This window comes from Passer domesticus, chromosome 4 (assembly GCF_036417665.1).
Source record: "Passer domesticus isolate bPasDom1 chromosome 4, bPasDom1.hap1, whole genome shotgun sequence".
NCBI classification, from domain to species: Eukaryota; Metazoa; Chordata; class Aves; order Passeriformes; family Passeridae; genus Passer; species Passer domesticus.
This window is the reverse complement of record NC_087477.1, coordinates 33,763,534-33,783,022: the sequence shown is the minus strand read 5'-3', so window position 1 is coordinate 33,783,022 and position 19,489 is coordinate 33,763,534. Positions and strand designations below refer to the sequence as shown.

General features: G+C 42.2%; 1 protein-coding gene across 2 annotated transcripts in view; it reads left to right on the top strand.

Annotated features, from left to right (window-relative positions):
• Positions 1-17,852: 17,852 nt before the first annotated feature.
• Positions 17,853-19,489, top strand: part of UNC5C (unc-5 netrin receptor C) — a 248,718-nt gene continuing 247,081 nt past the window's right edge. Inside the window, exon 1 of one of the 2 annotated variants that reach the window (XM_064416988.1) lies at positions 17,853-18,481. In XM_064416988.1, coding sequence (XP_064273058.1) covers positions 18,358-18,481 — 124 coding nt within the window. In that variant the 5' untranslated portion in view covers positions 17,853-18,357. The remainder of the gene's footprint in view (positions 18,482-19,489) is intronic. The other variant, XM_064416989.1, reaches the window with a different exon arrangement.

The following is a 19,489-nucleotide window of genomic DNA, read 5'->3' as shown; positions in this document are numbered from 1 at the left end:
TTTAAACAAGACAATAGCCAAATAACAGATGACAGGAGGGCATGCAGATAGTAAGGCTTGTAGATGCCAAAAAGACAGATTGTATGCAGCAGGCATCCTAGAAAAAAAGTGTTTGGCAAGCCGCTTGATCTCTCTAAGTTTGTCACAGTGAAGAACTGCTTACAGGCAGCCCCACTGCATTCACCGACACCTGCAAATAAACTATAAAAGGACTTAATCCGATGAGACGTAATTTGGACCCTGTCAGTCAAAAAGTAATAATCCTAACTGGCCAACCTCAGAGTGCCTAATGCCCTTGTAAAAAGACAAAGGACAACACAAAATATGACTGCCTGCTAAGTTTATTGCAGTATCACCTACAGATCCCACCTGAGACCCAGCCTTTGCTGTATTATAGGGTATACAAACAACCTCTGCAATCCAAAAAGCAGAGAATCCACAGAAATTAGGTTGGTGGTGTGCAGCCACAGAAGACCAGCCTGATTTGGGTACGTAATATGTAACCTCTTCCTGTAGCAGAGGGCAGGAACTAGAGCACTACACCAAACACAGGGCTGGCTGTTTGAACCACTGCATCCAGCCTCCTCTCTCACTGGCAGCTTGTCTTTGTGCTGTACACACTCCTAAGTAAAAGTTTGGGGGAGACTGCACATGTCGATGGCAGCTGCAGATCATCTGTCACACAAGCAGAAGACAGCAGACAGCATGTGTTAGCCAAGGGACAGAGATACTTTAATGGCTCTGAAAGGAGTTTGGTAATTGTTTATTTTGAGATCTGACTCATTGTGTTTACCTTTAGCTATAGCAGTACAATGAGGAAGTGCCATTTATCATAATTCACCCTCAGGAGAGAGACCAGGAGGTAATCCTGAACTTCACTGTTATCTGCTGGGCTCACAGAAGGTTTGGGATTAAATAGGAGAGATCAGCTTTCCCCCTCTTGCCACCAGGCTTTGCTCTTAAAATGTCAATTTCAGCAAAATTTCCCCATACAGAGATTGCTGAGAGTAACTATGAACCTCTGTAATGATGGTAGGGTTACAGGTGCCTTTTGTTTGACAAAGTAACTGTGTTCCTTTCTGCAACCAGATAATAAAAGCAATTTTGGGAAATAAGAACTCTCATTTGTGAGAAAGCCCAAGACTTCTGCTGAGAAATTGTTCCAAAACAAACCTCAAAGCAGTATTGAAACAAAAATAAGAGGAGAATGTTTGAAGGCTTAAGTCACTACTTATTGTTTTTATTTTCTCTCCCCTTCTTCCAGTCTTTTTCTTCTGTAACCACATATCCTCCACTGTACAATATGTCTTATTTTAGTCATGGATGTAAACAGTTTTCCCCTTGAAAAGAAAACTCTTGAGTACAAACAGCATAAAGCATGACAGGAAATACAGCAACTGGTGGTCTCAGTGCCAAGGGGGAAAAAAAGAGTAGGTTTTGTCGTTTCTGACTTATTAGGCAATTATAAAATTACTTCCAGACATCAGCTGAGATCATCCTCTTCAGCCCACTGGAACTTTGATTCACTTAGGTTGTAAAATAAATAAATAAATAAATAAATAAATAAATAAAAATAAGCAAACAGTAACAGAGTGCACAACCCCATAATCTGTTGCTTCATTAATGCAAGATGTAAATGCTTCTCTTAATCTTTCTGAGCCCTAGGAGTACAGGGTGGTGTATCATAATGACAAGGCAGGGTTACTGAAGGGACACTCTATACACCCTTTTTAACTCAAATGCATTCAGTGCCATTGAACAAAAAGCTTTAATTTATCTCATATGCAAAGCTCTGAATGTATTGCTTGCTTAATCATGTTGATGCAGACAATGCGATTACTCAGAGACGAAAGATCTTTCCCCTATGCCTCAACTTCAGGTCACGTTAGAAGCAAAAGTCAGAGGCTGGTTCCAAAATGTTGCATGGATGAGACTTCTGTTGACAGCTGGGCTGGGCACAGAACAGGGATACGCAAAGTGCTTTGAGTTCCCACTGATACTACTGGGAATATAAGCAGCAAGGAAGACCTGGCTGTCCCCAAGGCCACCAACTTGAGGTCTTTGTTGATGCCACTTGAGAGTGCAGAGAGCAGGCGCTCAGCTGCTTCTGCAGTGCAGATCTGCTGACACCATAGGTGCTTCCCAGGTAGCTGCTGGCAGAGAGGAGTCAGCTCAGCATGTTTGGACATCTGGCATTTTAGCTGGATAGTTGGGAAGTTCATTACATGTGTGGTCAACAAGTGAAACTGCACTGAATGTTTTGCCTCCAGATTCACGTGTACATTGCCCTGGACTTAATGCAGCTCCATATGCACACAGCCGAGCAGCATATTTATAATGCCTGTCGCTGTGATATATAAGCACTTACCTAACTTACTTTAAGTGCTGAGCAAGCCAGCAGGGCCTCCAGGGAAGGAAGATTAGTAGGCAGCTTGCTGCTGCACCCTCATACTGTGAATCCTTTCTACCAAAGGGAAGGGATGGTTAATGTCTGTGTAGAAGTCATATCCAGATCTGGCAGCAGGATATGTACCCTGGGCAGGATACATTCAGCTAAAATTGTAAATATTTTGGAACTTGGTTGTATTTTTATTCAAGCTCATGGCAGTCTTGTACTTCAGTTATTGCACTGTCTTGATGATACAAAAGAAAAAATGTAATTATGCAATGCCTAATGCATGTTGTGATTACATGACCTGTTGCATTCCATATGAAATAATTGTACTAGAATAGTGTTTTGTCCTGCCTCTTCCCCTAGGCAAATTTACTATATTTCCCAATAGAGTAAGTCAATCATTACAACAATAATTTTTAGATCATTGGAAACACTGTTACATCCATGTCGTAGGAGAAAGGAAAATCTTACACAATATTTTTGCGATTGCTACAGAGTTTTTCTGCAGTTTTTTGCTGTCTAGGCTTATGAAGAAGTATGCATGTGACAGATTCTGAAGCTGAGTTCAGCCCCACTAACCTTAATGTTGCTCTGCATGGATCACAAATTTCCCCATGTCCATGTGTCCTTACAAACTCTGTCTTCACAAGCAGCACAGCTACAGTGCAAATCTCTGTAGCACTTCACATGACACAATTGCCAAAAGAGCTCTGAGTTGCAAGGCAATAAAGCAAGGAATCTGTTTTTGCCTAAAGAAATTCAAGTCCAATTCTTATGCCAATGAATTTCAAACAATTTTACTGACCATGTGTTCACCTAGAAAGATCTTAGCATTACTGAATATTTTTACAGAGTCAGTGCTGTTATGAAGTTGCTCCAATGTCTGAAAACAAAACTTTAATTTACATTTTTTTAAGTTAGACATCTGTATGGACACCTTTCATTATGCACATCTCTCATTAACTGTATGAGTGACAGATAAAGTCCTTTCCTTTGAAATATTTAATTTTACATTTTAATTTTATATATGTCACTGCCTTCAAATTAAATTAAGGAATAAGAGCTTGGATGATTATTACTGGCAAAATGTTAATGTTTGAGGCAAGGACATGAGGCAAGACACTGCAGTCAGTATCTTGCAACTGCTTTCAGAAGTTCTGAAAACAAAGGTGACTTCTCCATGTACTTCCCAAGTATTCAGCTTGCCTGCGCCCTGATTCAACTGATAGGCTAACTCCCCATCACTTGCAGAGGTGCATCAGTGACATAAAAGTTTGAATTAATAAGAATTATCCAATCGTGGTGTATAATTTCTAGGCCTCACATGTTGAACAGCTGCTTTTACAGGAGTAATTTTAAAAACCGACATTGGCAACAAATTGAAATGCAGTTCAAATTCAGTTCAGGTCTACCATGTCTCCAATTCAGCATGCATTGCTAGTGTATGCACTGTATGCAGACCTCATTCTACAGCTTTGGCCCAGTCGTAGCTGAGCTGAATTAAGTTGTAACAAGCTCAGAAATAGGAATTGTAGTGTTTTGGAAGAGAAAGCACTTCTTTTTAATGTTATAGTTCAGTGTATGCAAATTTACTCTTACCATTTTGGAGAAGCAGAATTTCAGCTAGTGCCAAGATAAAGGTCTCTGCTGAAGCTCTAGACTCAGCCTTTCAGTTGTAGTTAGAGCTGCTCAAGGTGGGAGAGAGGAAAGGCCATGAATACTAACAAGGGCTCTACCATTCGGCGTATGCAAAAAAGAGGATAATTTTTTCTCTTTCTTGCCAGATGTTTTACTGCTGTGTGGAATTACAGGAAGAGGGTATCCAAACGTCTTTGGGATAAATTGTGTCCTTTTCCTTCATAATACAGCAAGTTCCTGTCAGAAAGTCCTGACATCATAAAATACATGTTTCTGTGAAACAGGTCTATTATAAGACTTGCATGTAAATAGTAATCAAGCAGAGTTTTAAAGGGCTATTTAAAATGTATATAGAATTGGATCAATGAAATTCCCTGGATTTGTATTTAGTCCAGTTTTCAAATTTCTGACTTTGAAGATGAAGAGAAAAGCTTTGTTGTATGCTTAACTATTGAAAGGTAGTACTTCACATGTTTTACAGTAGTTAAAAGATCTACTTCCCTTATGGAACAGTGGATTACATGCCTTTATTTCTAGAATGGGTTTATTGTTACTATTTCCACTGAATTGTTTCCAGGAAAGGCATCACATAGGTTTTTCCTCTTTTTTCCATTATTTCTTCATCTCTTTTTTTTCCCTTTCCTTTGGTTTTAGACTTTGACTTCAAATTCTTTTTATAGAGCAAGTAAAGCTGCAAAGGTCTGGCATTCTGAGTACCATTAAAATGTGTAAAAATGTAGTACTCAACAAAATGTGACAGTAATGGCAGTCCAAATTCACGAGTGTTACTGTTTTGCACTGCAGTCCCAGCTTCCTTGCAATTAAAACACGTAATATATAATATTGGGTGACATACTCCAAATATTTCCATGTGTTTCTGTTTCTTAGAATTCTAACATGGTTCCCCTCCCTTATAATGGCTAGGTTAGGGATTATTACAGTTATTAGTGTAGTTTCTGGTATCATTATGCTAAAATGTATCACAACTTCAATTCTGTTTAATGTAGGCCATAATCTCAAAAGATATTTAGATGCTGAACTTTCAGGAGCATGGCCCTAGGCACATTGCAGGATGTACACACATGAATAGTAATAGCACTAGTCACATTTCTGAACTGCCTGCTGGGGTAGATACAGGATCAGGAGCTAGTGCTGCTCAAATAAATGAAAGCATTTATTAGTGCTCTGGTAGTAAATTAAGAGGACCGAATGAAAAGCCCTATAATTGTCTTATTTGGGACACAGTTTGCAATAAGAATGGTTAGATAAAAGAGAATTTAACTTTAGTGCTTAGAGTTCCTGGATCCTCACTTCTTTTGGCTCTTCAGATGACCTGACCCACTGTAACAAGTCTGAGCTGACAGCTGGAGGCTTTCAGCCTCTCTGTAACTTTTATTGGATGATTATTAGAGATAGAAAACTGACAGCCTGAGGTTTCTCATAATTTAACTCTTCAGAGAAGGTAAAGAATAACAGAGCTGCAAACTTTTCAACGTCTCAGCCCTAATTAATCAGAAATCAGACCAGACACTAAGGCTTAAAGAGGGTGCCCTGGCCTCAGCATCAGCCTTAATGTCTGGTCTGACAATAATTTGTTTGGCAGTAGAAATCTTAAGTGTGTTTTCAATGTATTTACAGTCTAGTCTATTTACTACTGCAACAGTGATTAACTTGCACATTATCTACTAGGTGTCTACTTCTGCAGCTAAACATTTGCACAACAATTTTTCTTGTTGTTTATTTGGATTAGCATCCAGTGCTGCTAATTAGAATTAGATTTTAATTGCCATTCCTAACATGTGCTTGAGACACAGGCTAACTTATCACTCCTTTAGGCAGTGAGATCAACTTTGAACTTTTCTGTGTTTTCAAGGGATGAGTTCAGTTTAAATGGCTGGCGAAGACACATCCAGACTAAGAAAGACCTGAAGATCCCAGAAGCACAAAACCTTGTGGCTTTAGACCAAAAATATTAATCCTCAAGTTCCAAACTTTTGACATTGTTAATCCTCTTTTCCTACTGACGCTTTGCAGCAGACAACAGATACTTCTGTCCCTTGGCTTTCTCTGGAGACAACTCACAAAATTTTGGTTTTAACTGTAGCAAGGATTTTGGTGTGAACTTCTCTCTAATAGAAATTGGACTTGCCTCAGAGATGCTTCATACGGGTTCATCAGATCTTACTCGGTAATCTGTATGAAAATAAACTGCCACGATTTTTGTTGTGTGCTGGGATTTGCACAACTGGGTAGTTTCCTTTGCCATCAGCTGGCTCTGGTTTCTGCAGTGGGGTGGATTAGGCTACCAGCAATCCTCTGTGTCAGTGTTTCTCAATCTGTGGCAGCTGCCATTTACAAATGTTTTAGGTACTCACAGTGAACTTGTCTGTCACTAGACTGGATCACAAATATTTAAGCAAGGTTTCTAGATATTCTATCATCCAGGTTGAACTACACTTCACAAATATCGTTGTATTAAGTTTTGGAGGGCTCTTTTTCTTTGTTTTTTTTTTTTTTTTTTTTTTTTTTCTGATGTCTATATAAGGGTAATGGTTCATTTTTCAGTTCCATGGAGAATTCCTCCTGAATGTATGCTCTGTTTGCAGAATCCATTAGCCAAGCTAGTCCATGCTCCAGAAGGAGCCACAGAGTGCACAACTAACAGAATTACCATCAATAAAATGAGTATGGAATTCCTTAAGCCTATGAACACTTGCTTTCCTGCCAGAGGTTCACAGTAGTTCATATGAGGACTAGCAGGAGATTCTGGATATAAAGAACATTTGTGTCAGTAGCAGATGTAATTAAAGGAATCATTCCCTGGTTTAATGCTCACCTTTAGCACTGATTCTATTGGGGTTAAGCATAGAAGGACGTAAATATTGCACGTGGGGAGAACAGCGTCTCTGTTTGCAGACCAGCTGAATTGAAAACAGGGAGTTAGGTGGTCCAGATGAAAAGTGTTACAGTGAGAGGTGAAAACCATTCTGAGTATTGTGGCCCTGAGTTTGAAGGAACACACCCACCCACAGTGATTTGCAGCAATGGCTGTGTAGTTGCACGACCAATCTGCTAATGAACACACAATCCTTAGTAGCTATAAAAGGTACTGTAGCACTTCAGTAGCTGTGAAAGGAGTTGGCTCACAGCGTGGTATTTGCTGAAGTTCTCAGGAAAGCAGTAGCAGACAAAGCTAAGAGAAGACTACTCATATTTTTTTGTGGAATTTAGGAAACTGTACAAATATTCGTTCTATTCTTTGTCATTTCCCCATCCTGTTGCTTTCAGTTCATTTCTTAATACCAATAAACTTCACCTGATATTAATACTTCACAGGAGACAGGAAATAAAAGACAGCTCAGCTGCTAGTTCTGCTGCCAGCTGTGTCTATTTATCAGTGCTTCCAAATCAATCCACTAGATGCAGTGATCTAAAAATGTCTTATTCTTTCTATCATAATCCCCAGACTGACACAGGTTTCTCAAATATGTCACTCATTAGCAGAGAGTAATTGTGACACCAAACCAATACTCATGAAAACCCCATTAGCTTTGGCCTTGCAGATGTCTACAGCACTGCAAAATATTTGGAATCTTCATGGCTTATAACTTTTTCCCTATAATTTTGGCAAAAAGTGCCACATCAGTGATCTCCTGTTTTCAAAAATTTTTATTTGATTACATTTGGATGTCTTAAAAATATATTCTCCAAAATTACTGATTTAGAGCAGGGCACAGCTGAATTGAAAACTGAAGGAATTCCTTTATCTGGGAGCAGAGAGTTGAAATGCAGTGTAATGACCATGTGCAAAACTGTATTGTTAAATCTGGCTCTTGGTCTGAGACTGGTCCTGATCCAAGGCACTACACATTGTTTAGTACTTTTCCACAGCACAGAGTTTTACTGGTGGTTTGGAGAAGAACAAATGATTAATGCTGAAGCTGTAGTAAGGAATAAACAGATCTTACTCATACATTATGGAATTGTTGATGTGTGTACTTCTTCTGGGAAACCAGCTAGGAGTATAAACACGGTATTGAATGTAGACTTGCCTCTTGATCCTAAGACCACTATCACTTGTAATCTTAATTCTCTTGTAAACATTACGGACACATGGCACTCCTGGGGCAGAAGAATGTCCTTAAAAGGGTAACAAAAGGGCTGGTTCCAAGCCAGAATGGGGTAAGACTACACAGTGTCTCCTTCACATGCTCCAAACTCCTTTTTTTTTTTTTAGAGTTCCACCATGCACAGAGATCTGGCTAGCTAGAAAATGTCACAGAATTACTTTCCACCACATATTCAAAGGTAGCTCAGCTTACAGAACGTACTGCTCTGCAAACTAGTGATGTCCTGGCATTGATGTGAGAATTATTTTTCTTGCAGAGGAAGATTGAAGGCATGTGTGGAATATAAGTAAATTTAAGTGAAAAATAAATTCCTTTGGGGGAGGAAAAAATGGAACCTGAAACAAAAACAAGCAAACAAAAACAAACAAACCCAAACAAAACAAAATAAAGAAAATAACTAAAGTAAAAACAATAACAAAAAAGGAGGAAAACTGGCTAAATATATGTGAGCTACTTTGTTCTGCGCTCCTGCAGGGATTTTGGGACTTTGACAATCTCTGAAATGCTAGAGGTGTGGGGAGAAACAAGAATCACAAAATACTTTCTTGACTTGTAACTGTGAATCCTGTCCTAGTTATGATCATATTGTTTATCTGAGTCTTCTAAGAAACAGGATCTTGATGCTTATGTATTATGTCCTGTTACTTTTACACTGTTCCATCCTCTGCAGTCCTCCCACATGCTCATCTTTGTAAACTGTGATCAGTTCTTCATTTTTCTTCTAAAGTAACTAAATCTTCCTTATCTGCTAAAAATTAAAAAGATAAAAAGTCAGCCAGCAGCCTCCATAATGCTACTCTCTAGTAGTTCCACTTTAGGCCTTCCTCTTCCAGGACACATTTGAGAACATGTAGAGCTGGCAGAAAGCATCAGAGCTCCCCAGTCATTAATGAACTTACTGGCACTCCCTGTGAATGTTGAGACTGGTAATGTGCTGTCTTGCCCCACTCCTGTGTCTCCTCTCTTCCAGCCTATGCCTTCTATCTTGGTCACTTTATCATTAAAAGTTGCTTTTCAAACGGATCATTAAGTGAGCTGGTATTGTTATTGGAACAATTTAACTCCAGAGAAATCAATAAGTCCCCAGGCATGTCTGTTGTGGGCTAACATAGTAAAAATCGAGTTCTTCCCTTTTTTATCTCCTGTGGTCTGGAGAGGGAGGAGCTTTTAGGCATGTTAATCTTGCAGATATACATGATTGCTGGTACTGATTTGTTGGGACCAAGAAAACAGAGTCTACCATATGGTGGTTTTCAGTGGTAAATTCTTGTTCCACATTTTAGAACTGGTTTTAATAATCTCAAGAGTAACTAATGGTGAATATGCTAGTTATGAAAGTAAAGTATCACTGCACATCTTAGAGTTTATGTTACTCAGAGAGGAAGGAAAGGTCTTGGGCATTATCAAGACACTATTTTGATCTGTATTTTATCATACTCTGAAGGGAGTCTGTGAATAGTTCCAGCTTAAATTTAAAAAAAAAAAGGAGAGAGAGAAAAAATCCTGCAACATTCTATAGAGAATAATGCAGATTATTAAGTTTTTATTAATAGATTACCATCAACTAATTTGTGAATGCACATGGAATAAAATGAACTATGAACTATATAACTATGAAACTGTTCAAGACACTTTAATCATCCTCAAACACAGAACAACTGAGACATCTAATAAAAGAAAGCATTGTGTGGGGCCACAGCCACAGGTCCATTTATTTGATATTACTTTTCAAAATGTTCCTCATAAGAGAAACAATGAATAAAAATGTAGGTCTCGAATTGAAGTGGAAATAAAGCAGACAGCTGAAGATAACCTGCAATGCTCTCTGACCAAAATAAGGCTCTTGTTATTATCATCTTTACAGTAGAGTCCTATTGGTAAAAAAGCACAAAGTTCTTCACATAGAGAACTTATTCCCATAGGGCCTGAGCTGGTTTCTGCAAATCTCTGCAGAACTTTATTGGGAATAAGACCAGACCCAGAATAGCTGCTTCTACTTGGGACAAAACTTAAACTTTTTTAGCACTGCATTAGAAAAATCACCTATTATCCCGGTTATACTTGGAAAGCAAGGGGAGTCTTCTCTTTATTTTTCATGTTTTGCTTGATGCTATCCATGAGAAAATGCACAGCTGAATTTCTAGTAATGTCTCAGACAAAAATCTAAAAGCTGTCAATTTAAACTACTGTAGTAATGCAAATCTGAGTTCCTTTCTAGCATCAAATTATATGTGCTTTAAGGAGCTAAAGGTCATGCTTAAAACAGGATCACATGTTGTCATTGCGGGTGATTTTATTTTCATAAACTTTTCATCTTTAGCTGTGAGACTGAACATTTTTGCTATTCCATCATTTTTCAACCTCTGTACAGAGATGAAACAGAGTATTTCTATGAAAACAAACTAATTATTGCTAAACAGTCAAGAATGTTGTTAATTATGTGACTTAAATGAATCACGCCATTTGTGAAACATTAAGGTCTTTTATAAGATGATAATGATAACTACAAGTATTAAAACAGCCTTTGGAAAAGAACATTAGAATAAATATTCTGGGAATGAAACAGTTTCTCTTTTACAGTTTGAAACAGAACTTTTTCAGTCCTTCATCTCTGAATTTATAAGAATTAAATGCACACACAGCTTGGAGCACTTCACAAAACAGAATAAATACATCTCCTCATTTGAATCAATAAAGCTGCTTCAGTTAACAAAGACTTTATTCTTGTTGGAGTAATCAAAATCTATATAATGTTTGCTTTGATTACTGGACTGGGATAAGTTTTCCCTGCACATTTGAGCTCAAATTGCCCTGCCACTAAGAGGCTAGCTGAAAAAAGACTGAAAACACGCAACTGGGCTTCCATTACAGGCAACTGCAACAGATTTCCTCTTACTGTCACACACAGTATGTTTTTCTACGAAAGCTTCTTTCTGTTGATTAAAAAAAAAAGATTATCAGGTTACATGTTGGCAGGAGTAAATGCATTCATGCATTCTGGGAAGGTACAGTAGGGGAGCTACTGAGGAGAGTTGCATTTCAAACCCACTGTACAACAGAGTAGTTTGTCAGGATTCAAAAAGAAAAAAAAAAACCAAAAACCACAAAACCAAAAAAATCAAACACACAAAGTGAGGCTCTTTGTTTTTGTTGTAGCTACTTTTCCTCACCAAGAAGACAGAAATGGGAAGGCCAGGGATGCTGCCATGTATTCAAACTTCCACAGTTTGCTGAATGTGATCAGTTTTAATAAAACAGTTCATGCATGAAACTTCCAATATATTGTACTATACAGAAAATCTGTAACAATTAAAATTATGTCTTTTTTATCTAGAAGATAAATGAATGCTACACAGGTCTGTATGTAAGTTGATAATATTGTAGAGTACCAAAATACTATGTTGAGAGGTAATTTTCTTGGAAATTGGACTTCTTCATAGAAACTGCATCTTCTTAAACATATTTTACTGGTGTGTTTTATTATTCTTCTTAAATATTTCTTTCTTCATGCTGTCAGTTTCCTCCCCTAATAAGTGGTTTAATAAATACTGTAATTATAATTCTTTCTAATGCTGCTTTCCGCCAAGTGCATCAGGGAAGAAAATCCATAAAATAACACACTTGGTAAGAGCAACCCAGAATATACACCTACAGAGGGAATTTGAAACAAATATCCTAAAAACAATTATGGTATTTTCTTATGATACCTAAGGCAGGGAAAAACCACAAAGGCAGAGGTAGGCAGTGAGGTGGTATTGGGACATCAGAGGGAGGGTTCTTGTGACACTTGTAAAGAAATTTCGAGGCATTGTATCCTGAACATACAATCAGAAATTAGTAATTGGTAAATAGAAGAGAAACTCATGTCAGTTGGAATCAGGTGATCCTGGGGTAGAGACTGACACCCCTCAGTCACATTAATATTCAACTCAGAGGTAGATATGCAGTTACAATGCCACAAAAATAAATACCAAGTGGAGAGGGAGAGAAGAATATAACACTGTTGTTCAACAGACTGAAATATTTCAAGTTATTCATGTCCTTCACTTCAGCCAAAGGGAGAAACCGAGGAAACCTGGTGTAGAATGCTGCACTATCAGAGACGGGCCTAACAGAGGTTTGTTCTGAGATAAAATGCTTAGATAATGAGAAGCCGTGGGACTGGGCCATGCTCCTAAAACATTCACGATCATCGATCTGTTGCAGAGACGGCGGGAGCCGCGGGCCGGGCCGGAGCCGGTGTCTCGCATCTCCCTCTGCTGGGAGGCACCGCCATCGCTCGGCCGCGCGTCGCCGGCGGAGCTGCCTGCAAGAAACAGCCGGGGCAGCACGGATTGGCTGTAGGTCTCACCCTTGGTGTTTTTGCAGCGGTTTTTCAGGCAGATAGAGACTGTAATGATTAAGCTTCTCTTTTTTTTTTTTTTTTTTTTTTTTTTAAATACTGTCCCATGCAATTGGAATAAGGAACATTCTGAGCTTCAAATGCTTGTGAATGAGGCACAGCTCAGGAGCTGCTCAGAGAATGCATTCAGAAAAAAAAAAGTGAAGAGAGGATAAATAAATAAGAAAATTGTGATGTGTTTGGAGACAACTCAAATGAAAGAAAAAAGCTCTTTGGCTGCATTATTTGGCAGTAGCTGGAGGACACATATTTTAAAAATGGGCAAGGAGCCTAAGTCCCATTGCCATACAAAAATATGATGTCCCTGAAAGTAAGACTTAAACACCTTTGAAGTTTTTACCTTTATCCCCTAGACATATAAGTCTCCAGGTCCAGCAGCATCGTCTTGCACAAATGACAACAGGATGTTATGCACACTACAATACAACAGAATAATATGTACAGTATCCAGCATAGGTACAGGGACAGAATTTGGCCCTCCCTTTGGTATAATTAGTTCAAGAAGGTCCTCTTCAGATGTTTTGAAAAGCCAAGCTGTTCAAAAGAATGGTGAGTACAACAAAATTGTTAATAGAAATAAATTTATTACACAAATGAGAGCTGTGCATCTCAAAATGTATCAGGAGCAGGATATCATATGGTCTCCCAGGTGATTCAGCACAGTTCTGTAGTATGGTTTGTTATGAGGTGAAACACTGCTTAAACAGTTTAAGTGTGCACTATTAATATATATGCTGATCCATGGACTTGCTAGTATAATGCCAAGACTGAAAATTTAGCACACTTCGATAGAGCATAAGTATGGATGAGCGTGGGATAATCTGGTTCAATAAATAAGCAGACAAAGTAGTGATTTTGGAAGATGAAACACAGTTCTATTAAATTTCAATAGATATGAAAGAAATTTTCCTTGGACCACAATTCCACTGCAAATAGTCATTCTCAGCGTGAAAAAAAACACTCAGAAGTTTTTAATGGAAATGAGGCTGTGTTGCTCTTGAAATGTAAGATATCAGAAGGGTAGGTTCATTTGCTGATTCCCAGTATCACACACAGCAACCACAGAGGAGGTAATTGCCTATCTAAACTGTGAGAGCAAACTGCAGTACTTGATAGCTTGGGGCAGGCATGTCAGTGAAGTGAGAGGTTTGTCACACACCTGCTTTTTGGATTGCGTTGCGCTGGGCTGTCATAAAATAAAAGCAGCATGGCAGACCCTGGGGGAATGGCACAGCCAAAAGCAGGTGTGTGTACCACATGCTCCCCTGAACCTCAAACAGCTTGTGCAGGATCATGCAAAATACAGCCCTCTCTCTACCACGACGTGCTGCGTTAGGGGTGTGGCAGTAGCTGAGAGCATCTTGGCTATTGCAATCACCTGGTGGGTAGCCTGAATCCACATCCCTTACTGCCATTTGTGTGGAAAATGAGTCCTCGGGTCAGTTGGCCAGAGTTGACAGTATCTGCCAAGGAATACAACTCTTAATGAGAGGACTGGTTAGCAAATTCTTAGGTAATTATCAATGCACAGAAGAAATTCTTCTCCTTGTTCAAACCAGCAATGCTGATATTGCACATTACACAGTGGACCCAAGTAGCTCTGCTCCAAACTCATCAATCAAATTTTGAAACACTCTGCAGTAAGGATTGGGGCACTTGAACCATTGGAAATGGGTTTGAACCAGGTGGAACCAGTCTGATCTGGTTTCAACCAGCTGGAACTGGTTTGATCCAGCTGAATCAGGTTTGAAATTATTTGAATCAGTTTAATCCGGTTTGAATTGTTTAGAATCGACTTGAAGTGGTTGCAACTGGTTTGATCCAGTTGAACCAGCTGGATCCAGTTTGAATGGGTTTATGCCACTTGGAACCAGTTTTGACTAGCTTGAACATTAGTAGAAATTTCGTAATTGAAAGGTTTGTTAAACATTGGATTGGACTGCCCAGGGAGATGGTGGAATCATCATCATCCTTGGAGGTGCTCAAGAAATGATGGAACATGGCACTTAGTGCCAGTTGACAAGTTGGTGAAAAGTAATGGTTTAGACTCAATGACCTGAGAGGTCTTTTACAACTTAATTGGTTCTGTGGTTTTTTTAGTACAACTCTAGATGCTTGGGCAACAAAATACACTAAAGTCAAATTCACCAGTACACAAGTTACACAAAAAATTTTAAATTTTACCCTAGATTTTATAATCATCTATTAGGGGTATCTAACTTAGGATTGAGATTTCTTGAACTTACATGAAAAACTAAGGTGACACCTGTTAGGCTGCTAAAGCCACTTTCCAATGCAGACTCTTTGACACTTTGGCAAAGGTATTTCTATCCAAGTATAAAAATTGGAGATTGATAATTGCTTCAGATGAATTTATGAAGGGTATGATTTTAGGACATTGAAGTGGTTTTTAGGACATTGAAGGTAAGAAAGTGATTGATAGACTTACATTACAGATACTTTTAAGTCACAAACTTTTCAGGGAGATGGAAAATACCTTCCCAGACAGGTTCTATCAAGGAATCAAAATAACTGGTTTTGGAATAAACCCAGGCAATTTGCACTTTCTCATCCCAAAACTCTGAATTACCACAATCCTTTATCTCCATGTCAAATCTGAAATTTATTAAGCTGGGATAATAATTCTGTTTATCTCCAAGAGAGAAAAATAAAGAGGCCTTGGACAGACTTGCTCCTGAATAGGGAAAATCCAGTGTGGTGGTATTAGGGATGGCCCAGACAGAAGTGTCATTTGTCACAGTATATTGGATTTCTGAGAAAGCTCAGTGATGCAGACACATGGAACATCCTTGGATGCCCTTTCTTACACATAATGGAGCATGGAAAGATTTGAAAGAATGTTTTCCAAATAAGATCCCTATCTAAGACCCCCTATCTAAGCCCCCCTATCATTGGTTGCTGTTGCTTGAACTATCTTCTCCAGGCCAAGGTATATCCACTTCCAGTAAAAAGTGGTCACTGAACACCTCAGCCTGCAGTACCTTTGCTCCTCCATTGTCCACCCCACCTTGGTACTGGGAAAAAGACTTATTTTCTTCCCAGACTGAGGGCTTGTGGTCCCTGTGCCATCACTTCTGTCATGGCTGTAAACCAGCAATGCTCCCCCTTGCACCTACTCCAGGGCACAGAGGCTGACAGGCTGGCAGCCACCAGGGATCCCCAGGCAGGGCTGCAGGGACATCATCCTGAAATTGGGATGGACCTATTTAATGAGGTCACCGAGCTACTAACTAGAAACTAAGCCTGGAACTATAGGTATTACTCCTGGGAGGCCCCAAAACATCAAAAATAAATTAACTCTGATTAACGGAGAAGCAAGCCCTCCCTCTCCTTTCCCTTGTGGCAAGAGATGTGCTCGTCAGCTGGTGCTGCAACAAATGCATCTTCTACATGTGACATCCTTCAGGGGTCTCTCTTCCTGCCTCTGAAAAGTTTTCCCTGGAACAGGGAGACGGTAAATACCAGAAAATGGAGAGATGCTCTCAATTCACAGGGTAAAACAGGCAAATAAATCTCATACATGAGGACCTGTTCTGGTGATTAGCTGAGCTAGGGAGCATGAAGTCAGGGATTGCTGTGGGGAGCATCTGCAATGCTCCCCACAACATTGGGAGGGAGCAAAAAAAAAAATAACCAACTCCTGTTCAGGACTCACATTCTCCTTTGAATGTAGTTAAAAGTTGAGAGTTTCCTTTTTACCACTTACACAGAAACTTAAATCACAGATTTTGGTGGAGTCTTAATAAGTCCTAGTTTGTGCTGTATTGTTTGAAGCAGATGGGACTCGCCCCCTTAAAAGATGTAGAACAGAGAGGAGATTGAGAGATGGAGTGCTCCAGTTGGCGAGAATCACTGAGAGTTATTATAAAAAAACAGCCTGTTGAGCTTAAAACATAGCCTACTTGGGGTTCCTCCCAGGTATGCCCAGAACAAAAACTGCCCCTTTTCCATGCTCTCTAGCCTGTACCAAAAAAAACCCAAACCAAACCAAAAAACCCCAAAAAATCCCCCCAAAAAACAAAAAAAACACCAAAAAAACCCCAAAAACAAAACAAAAAACCCCCCACAACAATAACAAAAAAAAAAACCACCAAAAAACCCCAAAACCAAAACAAAACAAAAAAAAAACCCAAAAAACCAAAAAACCCAAAAAAAAACAACAAAAAAACCAAACAAAAACCAAACCCCCCAAAAATTAGGACTTTGCTTTCCTGTCACACTGCAGCTTTATGTCAGCTGTTGTTCAGGGGGAAAAACTGCTGCCCCACCAGATCCTGAGATGGGAACAGTCTGAGTAATTCCCTGGGAAGGACATTAAAGCCAGGGGGCAGGTGGGACAGAGCCTCCCTGGGGACAGACAGCTCCAGCGGCCCCAGGAAATTCTCCCGAAGCATTAGCAAGACGGGCAACTGTTTTCCTGTGTGGAAGGGACAGGGAGGGGAAGGCAAAGCCAGAATGACTGGGAAGATCCCAACCACGCCTCCCAGGAAAGGAGCGCTCCTTGCCTTGCACGCAGCCCGGCTTGGGGGAACTTCTGGGCTGGAGAAGGCAAGGCTCTCTGGAGTACCGTGGTGTGGGGAGGGTTCCAGGGTTGCAGCCCCTGTCACACTTGGTGTGAGGTGCTGTGTCTGTTCATGACAGCTCGCCTTGGCTCTGCAAAGCGAAGGACAACTTAGAAAAGAAAACCCAAAACCAAACACAAAACCTACCAAAACCAAAAAACAACCAACTAAACTAACCAGAGAAAAAAACCAAACAAACAACAAAAAAATAAAAGCCATGGAAAGCAGCAGTAAAACCCGACCAAGCCCTGGCTGAGCAGTGCCTGAGGTGTGGGTACTGCTCTCCTTCTCAGTGAGATTTGGTGCGCACGTGGTGAAGTCAGAGGCTAGGGACAGCTTTTTTGGGGGCGCAAGAAGGGTAGAAGGATAAGGGCTGGAAGAGAGTGACCCCAGCCTTTGGAGAGAAGCCCTGGAGGGCAGATGGGGAGATGCTTTCCAGGGGTGGTGGGTTCTCCAACAGCTCTCCTGGTTCACCCCCTGCCCCGCTGCTTGTGGGAGCAGACTAGTACCCCCCGTCCGGCATTTGATGGCTCCCTAAAGATGGTCCTGAACGCCCAGAATCCTGAAGGTGTGTGCGTGGGTGCCAGACCCACGGGGACAGTCTGGAGATGCGAGAGCCGCGGGTGTCGTGGGGTCCGGCCAGCGCATCCCTGGCTCCCGCGCCTGTGCCGGCTCCGTGCCCAGGTGTGCGGGGCGGGGTGCGGGCGTGTGCTGGAGCGTGCGGGGCGCGCACGTGTGCGCACCAACATCTGCGTGCGCCCGTGCCCGCGGCTCTGCGCGCAGGGGGCGCGGGCGGAGGAGGCGAAAGGGGGCCGGTTCTGCGGCGGGTGGCTCCCAGCCTCCCCCGCCCCCTTCCCTCTGGGTCTGCTCCTCGCTCCGGCTCGCATTCTATCGCAGGCGGCCGGCGCAGCCCCCTCTCCCCAGCCCCAGCCCCGGCCCCGGCCCCCGCCCACCCCCGGGGTGGAGGCAGCCGCGCCGAGCCGCCCGCGGGAAGAAAGCAGCGCTCCGCCGGCTCCGCGCCCCTCCGCGGGGCCATGCAGCGCCTCTGCCCGCCCGGTCCGAGCGCAGCCCCTCGCCCCGCCGCCCTCCGCGCAGCCTGAGCGCCTGGCGGGGGCTCCGCGCCGCTCCGCGCCCGGAGGTGGGACGGGGCCGGCACCGGCGGCACAGGAAAGCTCCGCGGCTCCGCGAGACTGCCCCGCTGCCCCGGCCATGGGGAAGGGGCTGGAGGGGACAGCCGCCCGCTGCGGGCTGGGACTGGGATACCTGCTGCAGACGGTGGTGCTCCCCGCCCTGGCCGTCCTGGGGGCCAGCCGCCCCGGCTCCGCGGCGCAAGGTAAGGCGATGGAGGGATGCATGGATGGATGGATGGAGAGAGGTTGGAGCATCCTCCATGTGCAGGTTGGAAATGCGAATTTATGCCCTGATTATCTTTTTTACTGTGTCTGTGTGTGCAAACAGTGCAATCGCCCGCATGCACGACCCCCGCCGGGGTCTGGAGCGTCCGGTCGTACCTGCCGGGTCGAGTCTGTAGGTGCTGAGCTTGGCCGGGACAGGCGTTCGCCTGCACTCCGTCCTCAAATGAGGCACGGGGAGCGGAGGGGAAGTTGGGGCTGAAGGAGCCCCGCCGGCAGCCCTCCGGGGCGGGAGAGCCCGCCGGTGCGCTCCGGAGGGCCGGCACGGTGCGTGGGAAAGGCAGGTGCGGGCGGGTGTCCCTCCGCAGCGGCAAAGCCGTACCCTGGAGCTCTGCAATCGACGGTCAGTCTTAAACCCCCCCAAGCCCCCCCAACGCCCTTCTTCTTCCTGCCTAAAACATGATACACCCGAAGGGAGTCACCGTCTCTCTGTGTTTATGTTTTGAGGTTTTGTTTCCTCTCCCGTGTCGGGGGTTATGGACTACATCTCGATCTGCCTTCCCGGTAGCCCTTGTATAAATTCCCCTTTTTAAGTGGCAAAATATTTCTTATCAGTGCGTGTTTAGGGGTGTTTGAGAGCATCACAAAGAGCCCTGGCTCAGCGTGGCACCCACCGGGCTGACAGCCACAGCTGGAGGCTTTTTCTCCTGCGAGCTGATGCTGGACAAACTTTCTCGGTGCTTCTCTTCTTTCTTTCCAGGAGTTAGACCTAATGTGGAAATGTGTTGCTTTTGTGGAACACAGGAGAGAGAAAGAGAGCTTGCTCCTGCATGTGGGCAGAGCTGCACATAGCAAAGATGTGCGGGTTGGTTAAAGCAGTTGGAAATATCAGTTACATGACTAACAAGAGAAACGGAATTTTAGAGTCTTCTTTGTTTATTTTCCACATATATGTAGCCATGAAGTAATAGCATGCACCAGACTTTTGA